Source organism: Leiobunum rupestre, chromosome 6 (genome assembly GCF_980474605.1).
Source record: "Leiobunum rupestre chromosome 6, qqLeiRupe1.1.hap1, whole genome shotgun sequence".
Lineage (NCBI taxonomy): Eukaryota > Metazoa > Arthropoda > Arachnida > Opiliones > Sclerosomatidae > Leiobunum > Leiobunum rupestre.
In genome coordinates, this window is record NC_143389.1 from 67678427 (window position 1) to 67699454 (window position 21028).

Sequence of the window (21028 nt, forward strand, 5' to 3'; positions counted from 1 at the left end):
AATTTTGTGGCCCTTACCATTTTAGTTACCCCTTATAATTTGGTGGCAGCTGTGGCCTGCCCTCCAATATGTCTCTTATAGCTTCTACATATTTAAAAATTTGAAAATTTAACTCAAAGTATAAATTGCACTCTTCTCTTTTTTTTTTACTAAACTCGTCAACAACCAACAAAGGATTGTCTCTTAACCTATTAGATAAATCTCTATTTATAGAGAGCAAGGCTAAATTTGTTAATCGATTTTCAGACATTGTTGTTCTTAAAAATGATTCGAGTCTATTAAGTGTACTAAAACTACGCTCTGAAATAGTATTAGCAACAGGTATGTATAATACAATTTGGAAATATTTTACGAGATCTGGGAATGCCTGCTCGTATGTCAATAAATATTTATAGCAATCGGAAACATTTTGCAAATTTTGAGGTTTAAGATATTCATTGGTTTCAAGCTGCGTTTGCAAACTTTCTGTGTTTATGTTTTCACCGCTTTTGGTACTAAATAACATTTTAGCAACGTTGACCTGATTTTTCAGAGACTCCATTTCAAAATTAAATCTTTGGTAGTTTTGACAAAACGCAGTAATTTTTTCAACGTTCAAAAACTCGCTCGAATTTGGGTCTGATGCGCAAAGTTCTTCATAAATAGAACAATTTTCTAACAATCTTTTTTTCATTTCTAATACGAATCTATCTAAAATTTCAAAATAAGTTGCTTTAAGTTGGTCGCCAATAGTTTTGAACTCCGTTTCCCGACTTCCTATAGTACCCGTTATTATGGTACCTTTTAACCTTTTGTTTTGAATAATTTTTCTTTTCATGGGTACTTTGACGGAACTATTCTTTTCTGGTACTGGAATTGAGGCTGAGAGAGCTAATTGTTTCGCAACATCCCAAATTTGATCGAATCTTTCAGAATTTCGGTCTGTTTCTAACTTTTTTATTGTGGCACCGCAAATTGCTACGGCTTGAGTTATAACTACTTTTGGATTTTGCAAATATTCAGACAACACATTTGTTACGCCTAAAATCTCATCTAATGCTACGACCATTAATAAAATGCTGAAATTTTGAAGCTGGGAATGGTACCCTCTACATTCGGCTGCTTCCTCAGATTTACCACTTTCAATTAAGTTTTCTAAAGCTAAAACTACAGCATTATATCTAGTTCTAAAAAAATGTATACATTTTTTTTTTACTGGACCATCTAGTGTCACAACTCTGGGGTAATTTTAATATTACATCGTATTCAAGCTCTTTTTGGGCCTCTTGAAAATACTCACTTCGAAGTGACGAATTACTTTGAAATGTATAAATTGCTTGTAACAAACCAAGTGTTTCACGAATTATTGGTACATTCTTACAGGTATCCACCAAAACTAAATTTAGGCGATGGGCGTAACAGTGCACATATGGACACATCCCACCCACAGCATCCTTAATCCTAATGTTCACTCCCGACTTACTTCCACTCATTACACTCGCTCCGTCATATGTTTGCGCTACACAGTTTGATATTTTTAACCCATTTGATAAAAGAATATTAATAATCGCGGAAGATAAAGATTCAGCGTCAAATTTATGTAAATCAACAAAAGACAAAAACCTTTCAAGAACCTCTCCCTTAGTGGTGGTAAATCGAACACAAACACTTAGTTGTTCTACACCGCCTTTGTCCCTAGTTTCGTCAGCAATTATTGCGTAAAAACCACCCGAATCATTAATATCCTGAATAATCATTCTTTGAACAAGTGCACCACTAGTGTTAATAAGCTCGTTTTGTATTGATCCGTGGGTATATTTTGCTACATTGGGCATGCTATCTACTTTTTTCTTTAAGTCAGGTGAAATGCGCTTTAACAATTCTAGGATTTCAATGAAATTTCCACGATTTTTCTGATCGTCGTTCTCTCGAGCGAGTGGAGAATCCATGTCGATACTAATGTCAGGAATAATTTGAGTTGCATTTAAATCAGATAGAGCAGGAGTTAAATGGTGCACCGTGCACGATACTGCTATTCTCATGGAGTTCTCGGGAATTCCTGGAAGCGACAAATGAAAGTGCAATGTCATTTGAATTGTTTGATTCACTTTCACTAGGAGCTCCTATTAAGATATTATCAATAACTGATTCTTCAATGCCTTCTACAACTTTATCGAAAACATTTTGACTAGTTTGCAACATAGAATGTTTATTTATAACATCGTTCGATTTATTAGTTGAAAGATTACTTTCAACATGAACCCCTATAGCGTCCTTCAATAAGCTTATTTTATTGTCAGTACTATTTCGTTTTGGTTCGGATTCTAGCGATTTGTTTTCGTTGTGGGAAAGTTGATTTTTTAAAGATTCAGTAGTGGTTGGTAAGTCAAGTTTGTTCGCAATTGCATTTAATTGAGTTTGTTCTAAGACTGGAATTGATGTTTTGAAGTACTTATTTAGAGCCCCTTTTTGAGAATTTAAAAATTCTTGACTGGCTTTTCGCTTTTTGCGACTTTGGCTTCCGGACGGAAATTTTCTCCCACTCATTTCTACAATTTTTTTTAATTTGTCAATACTTAAATAGTTAAATTTACCGGATATAATTATCTAAAATGTATCTCTAAAATCCTTCTAATTCTCGAGGAATATTTATCTTAGTAAATAAAAAGACTAAGTTTCTAAGATATTAGAAAAATAACTAATAATAGTAATTTGCCTTGACAAAGGTGGTTTGGAAAATATATATCTACTAATAGTTAGCTAGCCCTGAAAAATGCTTTTTGGAAAAATTAACTATTAATAGTTAATTAGCCTTTAAAAGGCTGTTGAAATAATTTGAAATAAAATCAAACTATCAACTAGTCATTCAGCTAAGTGTTTATATTTTAAACAAGCGCATTAGGGCTTCTTTAAACCTCGAGGAGGTAGAAGTCCGCTCTTGCCAAAATAATAGAACAGAAAGACTAAAGACTTAAAATTCAAGGAAGACTTTCAAAATAGACCTGACTCGTTCTGGAGCTCAAGACGAAATGGAAAGAAATGTTTAAAAAAAAAGCAGCTTAGCGGTCGAGCCTGGCATTGACCATATTTCGCAAAAGTGGTGAAATCGAAAAACCGCAGAATTTTCCAGGAAGCGAGAAGAGCAAGGTAGTTTTATTGTTTTGGCTATCGTCGCGTTTACTGGACCCCTTCTGAGCTTGTATCCGAGCGTCGGATTCCGAGCATTGACGTGCATGCCCGCTGGGGTATTTCCCGAAATTCCCTCAAGCTCCTTTCTTTTCTTTCAATTGTTCATTAAACTTTCTCTCCATTTCCGCTCCCTTCACCTCGCGAATCTATCTGTTTATGGTCTACTATCTTTTTGAGTAAACGAATTGATTTTTAAAGATTTTTCCCCCCGAAAAACTTTACTTGGCAATAAAAACACAAAGAAATTTCAAATATGTGGCCTCTTAAATATAAATATGTGGCCCTTTTAATATAAATATGTGGCCCCTCTCAGAAATGCAGGGGGGCTAAAGCCCACTTCAGCCCACCCTTAGCGCCGCTACTGTTTGCCCTTGCCCTTCTGGTCGCGTGTTTTTTAAACGGTCGCTATAAAAAATAGCTCTAAAATTTATACAAACGCCGGCGTAAGCCGCCGCCGCCGCTATATTTTGGGTCAAACGCCGCCGCCGACCCATATCAGATCGGCGCAGGCCTTTATCTCTGGCAGACTTGCAATAGGCGTCGTGCGTAGTTAAAATTTAGGTCAAAAGTATCGCCGCCTTCTGACAGAGTTTTAAATGAAATATATAAAAGCTGTCTGCTCGTTCAAAATTATCTCTGCACAACAGCTAAAAGTTTCAACCGGAAAACATTGAAATTCAAAAGCTGTCTGCTATTCCTTCACATATTTTGTTGACGGATATTAAAGCTTCTAACTGAAAACTATTCTAAAACACCAAAATTAGCGAGATCAATATTCCATCTTTTATGCTTTTCGACGTCTGCCAAAAGAGATTTGGGGTCGGCAGAATTAAAGCAACAGTCGGCTCTATCATTGCCACCTGTATTAGGATAAGGTCCTTGCAGTGGCGTAGCCAGAAATTCGTCAAGGGGGGGATCGTAGTATGTGAATGTTAATATGGGGGTCGAGAAGGGGGTGGAAATTTAGTGCAGTCAAAGGTAGACCCAAGGGGGGTCTGGACCCGGAAACCCACCCTTGTCTACGCCACTTGGCCCTTGTTATTAGAGATGGCAATTAATCTACCTGATTCTTCGAAAAAACGACTTTACTGGAGAGCGTGGTGCCATCTATTAATGAAAAATGAAGCTAAACTTCAAAATAGCAAAACTATAACGTCGTCAGAGAGCCATTGCAGAGGATTATAATTACTATTAGACAACTTATACTCTACTTAGCGGAGTTTAACCTCAATTATATGTATATCGCCAGGAAACTATATAGGTATACACTTGGAATGTCTAAAGCTTGTTTTCCACTAGCTCGCGTCATAATGTTATTTTATTTACGCGCGTAAAAACGTTTGAACGTTTCAAAGCTGAGAAACGCGTCGTCGCGCGCGCCAGTGGAAAACAAGCTTTAGGAAGATTTTTACGCGTCGGATTAACGTCAACTTCGGCATCATTCGGACTAATCGAATTAATTGTACCATTTGGATTACTTCTGTTTTGATCATCAACTAACAAGATTCATTAATCAACATGGATTCTCTGAAACCAAAGAGGTCATCATTAAAGGGTCAAATAACACGTTTAGAATCACAAAGAGCGAGTCTCGATCAAAACATATCCATTGTAGCGGCAAATATGTATTTACGTAAGATTGAAGATTTAACTGTTAGTTACACTAAATTATTCGAAGATATAGCTCAAGCGTGTGACCCTAATGAGTATGATGATCATGAAACGGAGCACAATCTAGCAATTAATAGGTTGGAAGACTTACAATTATATTACGCTACTATCGTTTACCAAATTCAACAGAGTACAGCAGCTGCTGTTCCTCCGGTTATATCCGCGCAGCAATCCTCTTCTCAAGGCTTAAGTTCAACACCTAGTCCGGATATTAAATTGCCAAAGGTAGAATTACCCATTTTTGGTGGAAATTATGTAGACTGGTTTACATTTCATGATCTATTTTCGGCCATGATTCACAACAATAACTCACTAAGCGGCGCTCAGAAATTCCAATATCTCAAGGCGTCCTTGAAAAACGAAGCAGCGATTCTGATCAAAGCTATTCCAGTTACCGATGGTAATTATCCCGAAGCGTGGGACCTATTGACAAAAAGATACAATAACCCTAATGAAATAATAGACGCGCACATCAAGCGACTTTTTTATCAACAAAGCGTTACTCATGAGTCAGCTATAGCATTACGACGTCTTATGGATACCACAGCGGAGTCTATCCGAGCCCAGAAGGTTCTCAAGGAGCCAGTTCAATATTGGGATTCGATATTACTGCATTTCTTTAAAGAAAAATTGGATCAAGCATCTCGTCGCGAATGGGAAACTCTCATTGCCAGGCAACGTTAAGCCCACATTTGACGATATGACGACATTCCTTGATCAACGTGCAAGAGCGTTGGCTGCAGCTCAACTGCCAATGGTCTACTAGACCTAAGTCCGTTGTTAAGCCCAAACAGACAACAGCCAGTCATCATGGAACCACACGAGAACAATGCGCTATATGCAACGAAGGGCATTCGATCTATAGATGTTCTACCTTACTAAAGAGTCCTTGCTATGAGCGTTGGATGCTTATCAAGAAGAATTCTTTGTTTTAATTGCCTACGAAGTGGTCATCTAGGTACAGAATGCAAAGCAGGCCACTGCAAAAAATGTACGTTTAAACACAATACTCTCCTTCATCAAGATAATCAGGAAAGCAAAGCCCATTAAATGATGGGAGAAGGTTCTGAAGTTGTCTCAAATATGGCAAGAAAATCAGTCAAACACTCGCAAGTTTTATTGGCAACCGCTCTTATTCAGGTTGTCGATTCAAGTGGACAGCTTCAGCCGCCGCGAGCACTACTTGATAGTGCTTCACAAGCAAGCTTCATCACCGAGCGTTACGCTCAAAGGCTTCAATTAAAGCGCAAGCACTTTAATGTATTAATCGGTGGAATCGGAGCTTCTGGATTGGGAACTTCACGTGGAAGCGTGGCTTTAGAGATTCGATCTAGTGTCGACAAGGCTGTAAGACTCAAGGTCGAAGCATTGATCTTGAAACGTGTTTCTGGAGATTTACCAAGCATGGCGTGCGACCCTACCAACTGGTCGCATCTTCTAGGATTACAACTAGCAGATCCACAGTTTCACACACCAGCTGAAGTGGACATTCTCTTGGGTACAGATGTTTACCAACAGGAACCCCAGGTGCATTTAATACCGTTTTTGGGTGGGCTATTTCTGGGCCCCAAGACTCGATTATCAGCAGATCGGATGTACACGTGCATCACTGCACCCTTGATAGCCAATTACAAAAGTTTTGAGAGATCGAAGAACTACCTTTTGAGAAGAAATTAACGTCTGCCGAAGCTCAATGTGAAGAACACTTTTTCCAGACTCATACTCGCGATACTTCTGGCAAATACGTAGTTAGATTACCACTCAGTCATGAACCTCAAGTACTCGGTAGTTCAAGGGATCAAGCAGTTCGTCGTTTCTTAGCAAATGAACGACGTCAACAATCTAATCCTGATCTATATGACCAATATCGAACCTTTATGAAGGACTATGAGGTTTTGGGACATATGGAGCTGATTAAGCCAAGCGAACTAACCAATGCTCATTCGGTTTCCAATTATTACTTGCCTCACCATGGCGTGATCAAGGAAACAAGCACGACTACTAAGTTGAGAGTGGTTTTCGACGGCTCAGCCAAAACGTCTACTGGCTTGTCATTGAACGACATAATGATCGTCGGCCCTAGGTTACAAGATGACTTAATCAAGTTGTTAATTCGCTTTCGTTTCAACCTTATTGCCATGACAGCAGATTTTGAAAAAAATGTATAGGCAAGTCCTAGTACATCGTGAAGACACGGACTTACAACGCATTGTTTTGAGAAACAACATCAACGAACGTATACAAGATTACAGGTTGTTGACAGTTACATATGGTACTGCTTCAGCGCCTTACACACATAAAAAATATTATTGTAAATTTTACAGTAAACTGTGGTCAGCATAGATGCCAGTAGAATGCTGTTAATTTCACAACCAACTCTGACTGTTTTTTTTATTGTCATGCTTCCTAACATAGAAATGAAACTTCGAATTGTCATGCTTCCTGTTAAATTTACTGGACACTCTGCTGTTTAAAAATACAGTATTGCTGTTTATTTAACCTTCATTCCAGACGTATTTAATACGGTAAATGCATGCAGTTTTTACAGTAAAATCCAATGTTTGTAAAATTCCAGTGCTTGCCGTAGTTTCAGTTATCAAACGTATTTACTATAGAACCTATTCACAACCTTAAAATGACATCAAAAAATTTACGAATCAAACCATTATCACGTTGGTTTAATTAAATATTTTTCAAATATTTTATTAATCAGTTCATGATAGAAATATGTAACAATTTTTATCAATTATTAAATTTATTATAACAAAAACTTTGACCAAATATTTTCATAAACCAACAGAAACATTTAATCGAGCTTTTGCAGTTTAGAGTTATAGGGAAAACCAAAGGAAAGTAAACTATAAACTTGGTTTCAAATTATTAAGCACACGATGAACAACGGTTGTAATTAATATAGCATTTTGCGTGGGGTGCTACTTATACAAAAGAATGTATACAAATATTTTTATCGGATATTATTATATTTAAAACTAAAAGGAAACTTGTGCGATTTAAACAAATGTTTAATAATAATTAGTTGTTTTATATACTAGCGCTTGCCGTTTAAAACAGAAAAAACAGCAACGTGTGGTTAATTTTAAGCATTTTTGAAGTAAAACGTTAACCACGGTTTCATATTGTTAATTTTAATATAACTGTCATTTTAAAAACAGTACGAATATGAATTTTTACAGTCGCTACTGTTTTCTTCAAAATACAGCAGAAAGCTGTAAATTTTACGACAAACTGCTGTTAACCCACTTCAACTGCACCTTGCTGTAAATTATAAACTGCATTTGCTGTTTTTTCAACAGTAAGTTTTTAGTGTGTACTTGGCTGTCAAGGTTCTTCAACAACTAGCACAAGATGAGAAGGAAGAATTCCCATTGGCTTATGAAGCAATCACTCGAGATTTTTACATGGATGATCTCATGTCTGGTGATAATTCAATCAGTCAATCCTTGGCTTTAGAATCAGAATTAATTCAAGCGACTAGTAAAGGAGGTTTCCGATTACGAAAATGGACCTCAAACGAGACTGTTCTATTGGAATCAGTGCCCACTGAAGATCGAGAGGTCGAAGCGTCACTAAATATTGACAAAGACGAATTAATTAAGACATTGGGTCTGTATTGGCATCCTGCATACGATAAATTCACATTCATTGTGACGTCACCAAGTTCTAGACTCAAAGTTACTAAACGAAGTATACTGTCAGACATATCGAAAGTCTTTGACCCACTCGGACTTTTAGCGCCAATAATCATTAGAGCAAAATTACTTATGCAAGAAATGTGGCGACAAAAGCAGCAATGGGATGAAGAGTTACCTTTTTCTCTACGGCGGAAATGGCAAGAGTTCCGTGATGAACTTCCGGAAATAGAATCTCTCCGTTCAACGCTATATCTCTCAAACTTATTCAAAGGCTATTTCTATTCAAGGTTTTTGCGATGCATCGGAAATTTGAAGACCACCAGTATCAACGGTCAAGATAAAACTCAACTAATCGCCAGCAAAACTAGAGTTGCTCCATTGAAACCAATTACCATTGCCAGATTGGAACTATGTGCAGCTGTCCTACTTGTTAATTTGATACAGTTAATCTTAGAGACGTTAAAGGTGAATATACCAGAAATCCACTGTTGGTCGGACTCAACAACAGTTTTGGCTTGGATAGCATCATCTCCATCACGGTGGAAAAAATTCGTCGCAAATAGAGTTTCAATCATTCAGGAGACTCTTCCTTCAGCGTATTGGCATCATATACCTGGTAACCACAACCCGGCTGACTGTGCCTCGAGAGGTATTCATGTTAGCCAGTTACGGGATTTCTCATTATGGTGGAATGGACCACAAAATCTGGATCAGTATTGTCCAACTAAGGATAACCTTACTGATGACGTCGATGACTGTCTTTCTGGAGAAAAGCGGGTACAAATAATCGCAGCAGTCGGTCAAATCGACACAGCCCTACTCTCGAACTATTCTTCTTTAACCAGGGTTGGCAAAAAACCGGCTTTTTTAAAAATTGAAAAATCCAGTATGGTTAAATCCGCCTGTAACCGGTGGTTTAAACCGGTTAAAACCATTAATAAAAAATGATCAAATTGCTTATATCAAGCCCTCATTGCTCAAATTTCCCGATTTAAAAATTACGTTTTTGCGCGTGACAGTACCTTTACATTGTGAGGTATAGCAGACTTATTTACCCGCTTTTATACCCTAACATGGCAGCGTATTTTCACGCGCAAAATTAATTTGCTTATATGTTAGCTCTCATTACTTGCGACAAAAAGTGAAGGTTAAGTTTTGTCAATGTTTCTAATTAATTTCTCATTTTTTTTTGTAAAAAAAAGTGGTTTTAACCATGGATTTTTTGTGGTTAAATCCAGCTTAAACCAGGGTGGTTTAATCCAGTCTGGCTGGCTCTTGCCAACCCTGTCTTTAACTACTCTGATTCACGTAACAGCGTACATCCTTCGCTTCGTTCACAATACAAGAAATGGAACTTCTAAACGTAAGGGACCGTTAACAAAAGTAGAAAATGATCTTGCCTTACGTCATTGGATGAATATTTCTCCATCGAAATACAAAATCTTCGTCAAGATAAACCACTTTCTTCGAAAAGCAAAATCTTATGTCTTCGTCATTACCTTGACGACGATGATGTACTAAGAGTAGGTGGTCGCTTACGTCATGCCAAGATGCCAATAGATCAAATTCATCCAGCTATCATACCAAGACAAAGCAAGCTCACTGAGCTTGTTATCATCCATGAGCACCTGAAATATTTCCATGGTGGACCGCAGCTAATCCTCGCTAATTTGCAAAAACGATACTGGATTATAGGCGCTCGTAGTACCATCCGCTATCACATTCGGTGATGTATTAGATGTGTACGTCACCAAGCCATCACAGTGCAACAAATAATGGGCGACTTACCTTCAGTGCGAGTCAACCCTTCTCGCGTCTTCCTCAAGTGTGGGGTGGACTACGCTGGTCCATTGTTACTAAAGGTTGTCAAGGGTGGTGGTAATAAAATGTTCAAAGCATACATCGCAGTTTTTGTTTGTTTCACAACGCGAGCTTTGCATTTCGAATTGGTTAGCGATATGTCAACCAACGCGTTCATAGCAGCGCTAAAACGTTTCGTATCGAGGAGAGGAAAACCTTCAGACAGGGCCCTTCAGATATGTTTAGTGATTGCGGAACCAATTTCGTAGGAGCAAACCGAAAATTGAAGGAGTTCATAAAACACCTAACGACAACCACGAGCAATGACCAAATCACAAGATGGTTAGCAGACCAAAGCATAACTTGGCATTTTAATCCACCAGCCGCTCCCCATTTCGGAGGAATTTGGGAAGCCGAAGTAAAATCGGTGAAACATCACCTTAAACGCGTCATAGGTCAAAACAGTCTTACCTATGAAGAAATGGAAACTTTACTTTGCCAAATAGAAGTCTGTGTGAATTCAAGGCCACTGACAGCTCTTAGTTCAGATCCTGATGACCTACAAGCTCTGACCCCGGGACATTTTTTAATTGGAGACACATTAACAGCGATTCCCGAAGAAGATTTGACATCCGAAAAGGTCAACAGACTATCACGCTGGCAGTTAGGCCAAAAAATATTTCAGCATTTTTGGAAACGCTGGAAAAATGAATACCTCACGCGTCTTCAACAAAGACCGAAATGGACACAACCACGCGAAAATCTTCAAGTAGGGAATATAGTTTTACTGAAAGACGAAGTTGTTGTTCCTACTAAATGCAATTTGGCTAGGATTGTCGATATTCATCCGGGTGTCGATGAATGCGTTCGGGTTGCTACAGTGAAAACAGCAGAAAAGTTGTCAAATTATGTCCGCTCCCATTGGATTAAGTAGTTTAAATTTGTGTGTATAACAATTGTATTTTTAAAATATTCATTTCAAGGTGGCCGGAATGTTTAGGCTAATATATCTGTATCGAGTAATATTTGAAAAGCGAATCATATACCCCTAAAAATATAAATATAAAGTTTGGATATGTAAAACCATTGAGCAATCAAAGAAGAAACTAGCCGCCTCGATAATCGCGTATTGGTATTGCCCTTCGACCTTCATTCTTTTTCACGAGAAACTGTAGAATTGTTATTTCCCACGGGTCAGTGTTATAGTGAGTTGGACGCTAGAGGGCGAAAATAGTTTAGTTTTCGGAGAGACTTGGTCGAGGATAGATATAATTTTGATAGCGCGAGTCACCGTAGTTCGATGTAACGGTTTTCGTGAATTAAAGACAGTTCGTTTATTACGTTGCGTTTGATTGTTTTACTCATTTGTGCACGAACAGAATAAGTCTCAGAGCTTCCGTCTCTCTCGTTAGACTTTGTTTTGGAAACGGTTTTGTTTTAATTTTACCCAGCATACAGACTTCGCAGTTGCCTTCCTTCCACTGTTCATCAAATTTCTACAGATATTGTGTTTTTGGTGCCAAGCTCTCGAACCGCAGCCATATGTAGATGACCCAACCGTTTGTGCCATAAGTCTTCTGATTTTGGCTTAGCGTTAGTCAACAATGTTTTGCGTGGCTTTGTATTGTTCTCTTCTCTGAAATAATACAGGCTGTCTTCTTTCTTTCCTGTGGCGATGACGTCACCATTTTTAGCGATTGTAACCTCTTGGTTGCTAAGTGAAACATTGAGCCCTTTTTCCGTGATTTGTGACGCGGATAATAGGTTTCCTCCCAAATCCGGTACATATAGCGTGTCACGTAAGGTTAACATCCAACCTCCTAATTCTTGGTCTAGTACAATGCGAACGCTTCCTTTTCCTGTACTTTTTAAAGGTCCTCCACCTGCTACTTCAATGTCAGTTTCGAGGTCATTAAAAGAAACAAATTTAGCACGGTAGGACGTCATATGGTTCGTTGCCCCACTGTCCATTATCCATATGTCATCACAATTAGTTTCCCTATTTTTCTGTCTTGTAGCTTTCAATGCCACGTGATGTATCGCAGCTCTGGTAGCCGGAGTATTAACTTTCACTTTTGCGGCAGAGTGTGTTTTTCCTGTGACCTTTTCGTCTGCATTTTTCTTCATATCAGATGATCTCGTCAGATCAGTTTCATCGTATGGGCAATCTTTAGCAATATGGCCGAACTCTAAGCATGTGTAACAGCGACGTTTTGAGTAATCAACCGTGTAACTCTTCTCTTTTACATTATCTCTGGAGGTGTCTTTCTCATCTGTATTGCTTCTTGAAGAGCCTCCTATATATCAGCGGTTCCCAATTTTGTTTTGCTATGGAACCCTAAATTATCCACCTAATTTTTGCGGAACCCCAACTAATTTTTTTTACTTATCTTATAAGACCCTTGACACAAACAAAGATAGCCCCGCTGCGAACTCTCAGAACCCCTGTGACCCTTGAACGGAAACCCAGGGTTCCGCGGAACACCTTTTAGGAACCGCTGCTCTATATCGTCCTCGATTAAAGCCTCTACTTCTTCCTCTAGAAAATGACCGAGTCGTCAATGCTTTATTTTCCCTTTCATATTCGCTTTCTTTGGAAAAATGTCACCGCCTCTCTTCTTTCAAAAGTTTGGCTTTCAGCGACGCCATGTTCAAATCATTTCTGTCTATTCGAAGGCTTCTTGATAGAAATTCGTACTCTTGGGGAAGTCCCAAAATAGCAAACCCTGCTAAAACCTTGTCTTCAAACTCAAAGCGTGCACCCTTCACTTTATGGTATAGACTATTCCGTCTCGTTAGATAATCACCTACTGATTCAGATTGCTTCTTTTCCATCATCACGAAATCCTTCAATATCAACAACCCGTGCCAAGTGTCATACTTGGTGTGAATATCTTTTAATTTATCCCATATTTCCTTCGATGTTTCGCAATCGGCGATGTCATCCAAACTCTCATTGTTCACTATCATGTAGAAGATTGACTTGGCCTTATGATCTGTCGCTCTTTCTGCAGCAGACGGTGTTCCACCGTAACCAGGATTTATCGCAGCCCAGCAGTTTTTGACATCTAATAGACCTTGTGCCCTCATGCACCAATGCCGATAGTTTTCCGAGTTTAGTTTTTCTAATTTATATTCATCACCCATTTTGAATAAACCTCGATAAACAAGATTTTTGAAAGTCTTACGCTTGCTTTACGGATTCTCTTTATCAATTAGTTTATCCACGTCCTATGGCTTAGGGCACGTGTCTATGTTTTGATTTTTGTCTTCTATCTTCACTTTCTGTCTTACCTAGTAAGCCTTGTCACGTCAAAATATTTACGCTTATTCTACGTAGCGCAGTGGAAGCGTGTAATTTCGTCTTATTTACACACTGAAACTGGCGTATTAGGCCCATAACCTGTTATATTTGGTGCGCTTATAATCATTTCGACGTTTAAGGTTAAAAATACAAATGGGTTTATTGATATAAAAGAATATTACATGACAAAGTTACAAAAATATATCGAGACTGCTTACTGCGTAGTCTCTCAACCAACGTTTTTATTTGTTTTTATACATCGGTAAACAGATGTCGCTACCATCGCTAGTGGCGCACATTTCAAAGTTAAAATGTCTACGAATTCACTCCTAACAAAAAATAAAACAGTCGGAAAACGTTTTTTAAGAACTTAGTTTTATTGAGAACCATTAAAAATAATTTTATTTATAATTTTAAATATAGACGCATGAAATTAAATAAAACTTCGTTGTATTTATATTTTATTTGTTCAAAACACCATTGCTGTCAGCAGCCCTAATTCTTCGAAGATCAGACTTTACCAAAGCTGAAAGCGGAAAATTCAATCAGATTATTCAGTCGAATTGCTTTTGTAATAGGTGATTATGAAAAATATCGGTGGTCACGTGATTTGGTTAAGTACTACCAAGTTGAAAGTATCAAAATTGGCCCTTTTAGTAAATTCGTCTGGCTAGTTGGGCAAGGGTTAGAGAGATTTCTATAATTTCATCATTGTTCAATCGAAAGGATTTTTCGTTTTTCGTTTTGAGAGAAGTTTGCAAAGTCGTTAAATTAAGGTAATTGATTTATTAAATGAAATATTTTAAAATTCTATCCAAATTGATTTTAATTCATTTTCAGGTTTAATCTAGATTTAAATCCTTATTATGAGTGTGGTCATTTATTTTACAGCCTTTACAATGTCAACTAAAATTGGGCTTGTTTCTTTGTCAATACTTGGTCTAGAACTATAAGAAATAAAAAAAATATATAATAAATTTGTTAACTTTATGTATTTTTAATAATTTTAGAAAAATACTATCTTTTCAAACAATCAATCCATGGTTGGTGCTTTTAACTAAACGCGGACGATCGGGGCCTCGGTAGGTGCAGGCGAATTTAAGCAGCCGACGCTTTGTCAAAAAATAACCAACTCCCGTGAGCCTCTGCGCGCAATTCTTTTTCATAATCACCTATTATGAGCAGGGGGCTCAACTTTGATACAACCAAAAGTGCCGTAATTACCAAAAACGTGTCAATCGAAATGCGTTTTTGATAGGAATGTAGGGCTGTGCGAATAGTGTTTTTTAGGTTTTGGCGAATACCAAATACGTCGGTTTTTGGGAACCATCAATCGGATCGAATTTCGAAAATCACCAAATAATATATTTTACAAGGGATATATAATTTAGGTTAAATTCCACTAACTCTTGTAAGTAGAGTATAAGTTGTCTAATTAAAATACTCTACCATGTTTCTACATGGTTTCTATGATGACGTAATTGTTTCTATATTAAGAATTTTAGTAAAGTCATTTTTTCGAAGAATCGGATAAATTTAATTGCCATCTTTAATAACAAGGGCCTTATCATAATACAGGTGGCAATGATAGAGCTTTAATACAAAACACGAAAGAACCAACTAGAAAGTGGGTGCATCGTCCATCCTAGTCTAACCTTCTTCGCAATCTATTTCGATATTAAAATTCGGGAAATTATTAGTTTAGGAACTGGTACACTGTTCGTAATTATGTCACATCATGAATCTATTTAAGTCATGAAGATCCAACTACATCATTAGCCACGGTATACTCTGAGAGAACGTGGGGCGGAGCCTATTTTCGCGCCATACGAGTAATTTACTTTTTTAAGCCAATAAGAACGAATTCGGAAATTATGTCATTTCAGCGCCAGATAGTTTACGAGAGCGGAATAGCCGCGAAATGACTTCTCACGGACGGTTCACGTTATTTTGTTAAAAATAAGCTTTACAATTATAAATCTTTCTAGAATAAAAATATAAAATGAAAAGGAATGTAACTCCGATATTTGGAAAGCGATGCTATCGAGTGCCTGTGAGATTTTTAACAATTTAAACATACAAACTATCTCTGAAAAGCTAAGCCTCGGTGAAACTTTGGAGGAAAACCTGAGTCAATGTTTGCCATATGTAACCCTTCAGGTTCATTTTCCCCCGCATACTTACATATTTTAATTTTTTCTGTGTGTTATTTACTTTTGTTATTACATTTCCTCCGCACTCTGACTACCGATTCTCAAAACCCCCGAGTCAGACTAATCTGGTCTTGAACATGTTTAGTATTAATTTAATCAATTTTAATTAATATTCTTGACCCCTCGTAACGTACCATATACCAAACGTCGTATAATTTTAAGATCTAATACATAAAAATTACCCCCGCGAGTTGGAAATAATTAAAATTAACTTAAACTTAAAAACTTAAATAATTTATGACTGGTACATAGGAATCCCGTATAATTTACATAGCTCATAGGATTTGGTCAAACTTTCCTTTATATATAAAAATTAAGTTAATCAATTAAATCGTTCTCTTAAAATAAATTATAAACTTAATCCCTGCCTTCAGCAATACTAAAATTAATCCCTCACTAATTAAAGTGTTTTTCTCTCGGTCACAAGACCATGGTGCAATACATTCAGCGAACTTTCCCAGCCCAGATGTTCCCTAAAACTTTCCGAACTAAACCAGTAAAGCTCCCTCAGCTTACAGCGATCCCATGAAATCATTTCAAGTCCACAGGCTTCATATTAACTACCAGGTAGCAATAACCCAACAAAAGCGGTCGTTTTCCAAGGCCGTCGCCACAGGGTCAAGAGGGCGCCCGGACGTTTCCGGTTGTAGACAGAAAATCGGGAACCTCGAGACTCTCTGGCATTACCCCCCCCCCCCCGCAATCCCAAGCGATCATTCGTAAATCGGACAACGTCACCACCGCATGACTAGACACGAGTCATAAATACACCAATGACCTAAGTAAAATAGGAGGTCACCAGTTGCTTTTTGGTTCAACCCCGCCCCCCAATAATCCGAACAAAACCAAGTGACAGAGCCCCAAAAGGGTAGAGAAGACGTAGAGAACTGTAAAGAACTGGACAGAAGTCTGCCATTGCCACGAGGAGAGAACTCTACCTGGACCCGAGATGAATTTCCGGAGCCCAAGTCCGGAATGACCGTCCGCTAAATCTATGCACGGTCTCGACCGTCAGACCCCTCTATACCACCAAAGTTAATTCCGATGAAACTAAATCTTCGGACAGTCAACCAGAGCCGTTTCATGAGTCCCCTCGAACGAGTTAATTCACCGATGATCACCGCTCTTCCGATGATTCCGAGAGTCAGCATCCGACGATATGAGATCCGATCCCTCGCCTAACCAGAAGTTCTAGATCGAAACCCGAAGTACCTACGCCGCTTGTAAGAAGTTCGTCGTCGTCATCCGGACATCTCAACCGAAATCCGGCTCGTTAGTCACCGTAATCCGGGCATCCGTGCCGTAAGCGAGACGAACGGACAGTTTGGAACTGTCATCGCGTAACAAGAAGTCCCCCGTCGAGCCCCTTCAAGAAAACGCGTGCGCGTGTGTCTTGCGTAATCCGTAACCCGGAAGCTCCCGTAACCCGGAATCCCGTAAATCGAAGAGCAGCCACGAAGAAAATCAAGTGTTAAGTACCAAATTTCGTTCCCCCCCCCTTGTAGAATACCCAGGGTCAAGTCTGAAATAACTGTTTAAACGTAGAAAGGTGCTACCCCTCGCTATTGTCCGAGGAAAGGTTAAAATAGACCCCCGAGTTCGAGAGCTCATATCCACTTTGTTTCGTTGTACTGTTAAGAATAGATTGTGCCGTTTTTTGGACTTTTTAGAATTAATTGTAGTCAGCCATAATTGTAGTGTTTCATTGAGCGGAGCGAACGAGCGAAGCGAGTGAGTGGAGCTCTCACTGTGGTGACTTCAATGGGAAAGTTGGCTATGTGTGTGTGTGTGTGTGGGTATGTGTGTGTGTCGCACTTGGGGGAGAGAAGAAAGGGAACGAGACGGAGAAGAGAGAGGGAAATTCGCGGTAGACGACCGCACCCCAGTTTTCTCCCCCCTCGCTCTCGGTCTCTCGCTCTCTCTTGAACCCGTCCCGGTTGTCCCTCTTCGTTTTCGCCCTCCCGCAGCCGCTAATTAGTCTCGGGCCGGCCAAAAATGTTTTTACCGTATTATTTTTCCGTATTCTTTCGCGCATTGAATGTTAGCGAGTTTTGCTTTTCGCCCGTATTCTTTACCGTATTATTTTTCGGTATTCTTTCGCGCATTGAAAGTGAGCGAGTTTCGCTTTTAGCCCGTATTCTTTACCGTATTATTTTTCGGTATTCTTTCGCGCATTGAAAGTGAGCGAGTTTCGCTTTTCGCCCGTATTCTTTACCGTATTATTTTTCGGTATTCTTTCGCGCATTGAAAGTGAGCGAGTTTCGCTTTTCGCCCGTATTCTTTACCGTATTATTTTTCGGTATTCTTTCGCGCATTGAAAGTGAGCGAGTTTCGCTTTTCGCCCGTATTCTTTACCGTATTATTTTTCGGTATTCTTTCGCGCATTGAAAGTGAGCGAGTTTCGCTTTTCGCCCGTATTCTTTACCGTATTATTTTTCGGTATTCTTTCGCGCATTGAAAGTGAGCGAGTTTCGCTTTTCACCCGTATTCTTTACCATATTATTTTTCGGTATTCTTTCGCGCATTGAAAGTGAGCGAGTTTCGCTTTTCGCCCGTATTCTTTACCGTATTATTTTTCGGTATTCTTTCGCGCATTGAAAGTGAGCGAGTTTCGCTTTTCGCCCGTATTCTTTACCGTATTATTTTTCGGTATTCTTTCGCGCATTGAAAGTGAGCGAGTTTCGCTTTTCGCCCGTATTCTTTACCATATTATTTTTCGGTATTCTTTCGCGCATTGAAAGTGAGCGAGTTTCGCTTTTCGCCCGTATTCTTTACCATATTATTTTTCGGTATTCTTTCGCGCATTGAAAGTGAGCGAGTTTCGCTTTTCACCCGTATTCTTTACCATATTATTTTTCGGTATTCTTTCGCGCATTGAAAGTGAGCGAGTTTCGCTTTTCGCCCGTATTCTTTACCGTATTATTTTTTCCGTATTCTTTCGCGCATTGAAAGTGAGCGAGTTTCGCTTTTCGCCCGTATTCTTTACCGTATTATTTTTCCGTATTCTTTCGCGCATTGAAAGTGAGCGAGTTTCGCTTTTCGCCCGTATTCTTTACCGTATTATTTTTCGGTATTCTTTCGCGCATTGAAAGTGAGCGAGTTTCGCTTTTCGCCCGTATTCTTTACCGTATTATTTTTCGGTATTCTTTCGCGCATTGAAAGTGAGCGAGTTTCGCTTTTCGCCCGTATTCTTTACCGTATTATTTTTCGGTATTCTTTCGCGCATTGAAAGTGAGCGAGTTTCGCTTTTCGCCCGTATTCTTTACCGTATTATTTTTCGGTATTCTTTCGCGCATTGAAAGTGAGCGAGTTTCGCTTTTCGCCCGTATTCTTTACCGTATTATTTTTCGGTATTCTTTCGCGCATTGAAAGTGAGCGAGTTTCGATTTTCGCCCGTATTCTTTACCGTATTATTTTTCGGTATTCTTTCGCGCATTGAAAGTGAGCGAGTTTCGCTTTTCGCCCGTATTCTTTACCGTATTATTTTTCGGTATTCTTTCGCGCATTGAAAGTGAGCGAGTTTCGCTTTTCGCCCGTATTCTTTACCGTATTATTTTTCCGTATTCTTTCGCGCATTGAAAGTGAGCGAGTTTCGCTTTTCGCCCGTATTCTTTACCGTATTATTTTTCGGTATTCTTTCGCGCATTGAAAGTGAGCGAGTTTCGCTTTTCACCCGTATTCTTTACCATATTATTTTTCGGTATTCTTTCGCTCATTGAAAGTGAGCGAGTTTCGCTTTTCACCCGTATTCTTTACCGTATTATTTTTCGGTATTCTTTCGCGCATTGAAAGTGAGCGAGTTTCGCTTTTCGCCCGTATTCTTTACCGTATTATTTTTCGGTATTCTTTCGCGCATTGAAAGTGAGCGAGTTTCGCTTTTCACCCGTATTCTTTACCATATTATTTTTCGGTATTCTTTCGCGCATTGAAAGTGAGCGAGTTTCGCTTTTCGCCCGTATTCTTTACCGTATTATTTTTCGGTATTATTTCGCGCATTGAAAGTGAGCGAGTTTCGCTTTTCACCCGTATTCTTTACCATATTATTTTTCGGTATTCTTTCGCGCATTGAAAGTGAGCGAGTTTCGCTTTTCGCCCGTATTCTTTACCGTATTATTTTTCGGTATTCTTTCGCGCATTGAAAGTGAGCGAGTTTCGCTTTTCGCCCGTATTCTTTACCGTATTATTTTTCGGTATTCTTTCGCGCATTGAAAGTGAGCGAGTTTCGCTTTTCACCCGTATTCTTTACCATATTATTTTTCGGTATTCTTTCGCGCATTGAAAGTGAGCGAGTTTCGCTTTTCGCCCGTATTCTTTACCGTATTATTTTTCGGTATTCTTTCGCGCATTGAAAGTGAGCGAGTTTCGCTTTTCACCCGTATTCTTTACCATATTATTTTTCGGTATTCTTTCGCGCATTGAAAGTGAGCGAGTTTCGCTTTTCACCCGTATTCTTTACCATATTATTTTTCGGTATTCTTTCGCGCATTGAAAGTGAGCGAGTTTCGCTTTTCGCCCGTATTCTTTACCGTATTATTTTTCGGTATTCTTTCGCGCATTGAAAGTGAGCGAGTTTCGCTTTTCACCCGTATTCTTTACCATATTATTTTTCGGTATTCTTTCGCGCATTGAAAGTGAACGAGTTTCGCTTTTCGCCCGTATTCTTTACCGTATTATTTTTCGGTATTCTTTCGCGCATTGAAAGTGAGCGAGTTTCGCTTTTCGCCCGTATTCTTTACCGTATTATTTTTCGGTATTCTTTCGCGCATTGAAAGTGAGCGAGTTTCGCTTTTCGCCCGTATTCTTTACCGTATTATTTTTCGGTATTCTTTCGCGCATTGAAAGTGAGCGAGTTTCGCTTTTCACCCGTATTCTTTACCATATTATTTTTCGGTATTCTTTCGCGCATTGAAAGTGAGCGAGTTTCGCTTTTCGCCCGTATTCTTTACCGTATTATTTTTCGGTATTCTTTCGCGCATTGAAAGTGAGCGAGTTTCGCTTTTCGCCCGTATTCTTTACCGTATTATTTTTCGGTATTCTTTCGCGCATTGAAAGTGAGCGAGTTTCGCTTTTCGCCCGTATTCTTTACCGTATTATTTTTCGGTATTCTTTCGCGCATTGAAAGTGAGCGAGTTTCGCTTTTCACCCGTATTCTTTACCATATTATTTTTCGGTATTCTTTCGCGCATTGAAAGTGAGCGAGTTTCGCTTTTCACCCGTAT

At 38.9% G+C, this 21028-nt stretch overlaps 2 protein-coding genes across 4 annotated transcripts in view; one reads left to right on the forward strand and one right to left on the reverse strand.

The window, feature by feature from the left end:
* The first annotated feature begins 5892 nt into the window (after positions 1-5892).
* LOC149943253 (uncharacterized) lies at positions 5893-11226 on the forward strand. The gene is made up of 4 exons (XM_090179601.1): positions 5893-6366; positions 6510-7001; positions 8184-9269; positions 10447-11226. Exons 1-4 carry the CDS (start codon positions 5893-5895, stop codon positions 11224-11226), a joined length of 2832 nt encoding a protein of 943 aa, XP_090035727.1.
* A 2792-nt stretch (positions 11227-14018) lies between these two features.
* Positions 14019-21028, reverse strand: part of LOC149943254 (choline/ethanolamine transporter flvcr2a-like) — a 103600-nt gene continuing 96590 nt past the window's right edge. For all 3 annotated transcript variants that reach the window (XM_090178822.1, XM_090178823.1, XM_090178824.1), the window contains one exon: positions 14019-14122. In XM_090178822.1, coding sequence (XP_090034948.1) covers positions 14058-14122 — 65 coding nt within the window. In that variant the 3' untranslated portion in view covers positions 14019-14057. The remainder of the gene's footprint in view (positions 14123-21028) is intronic.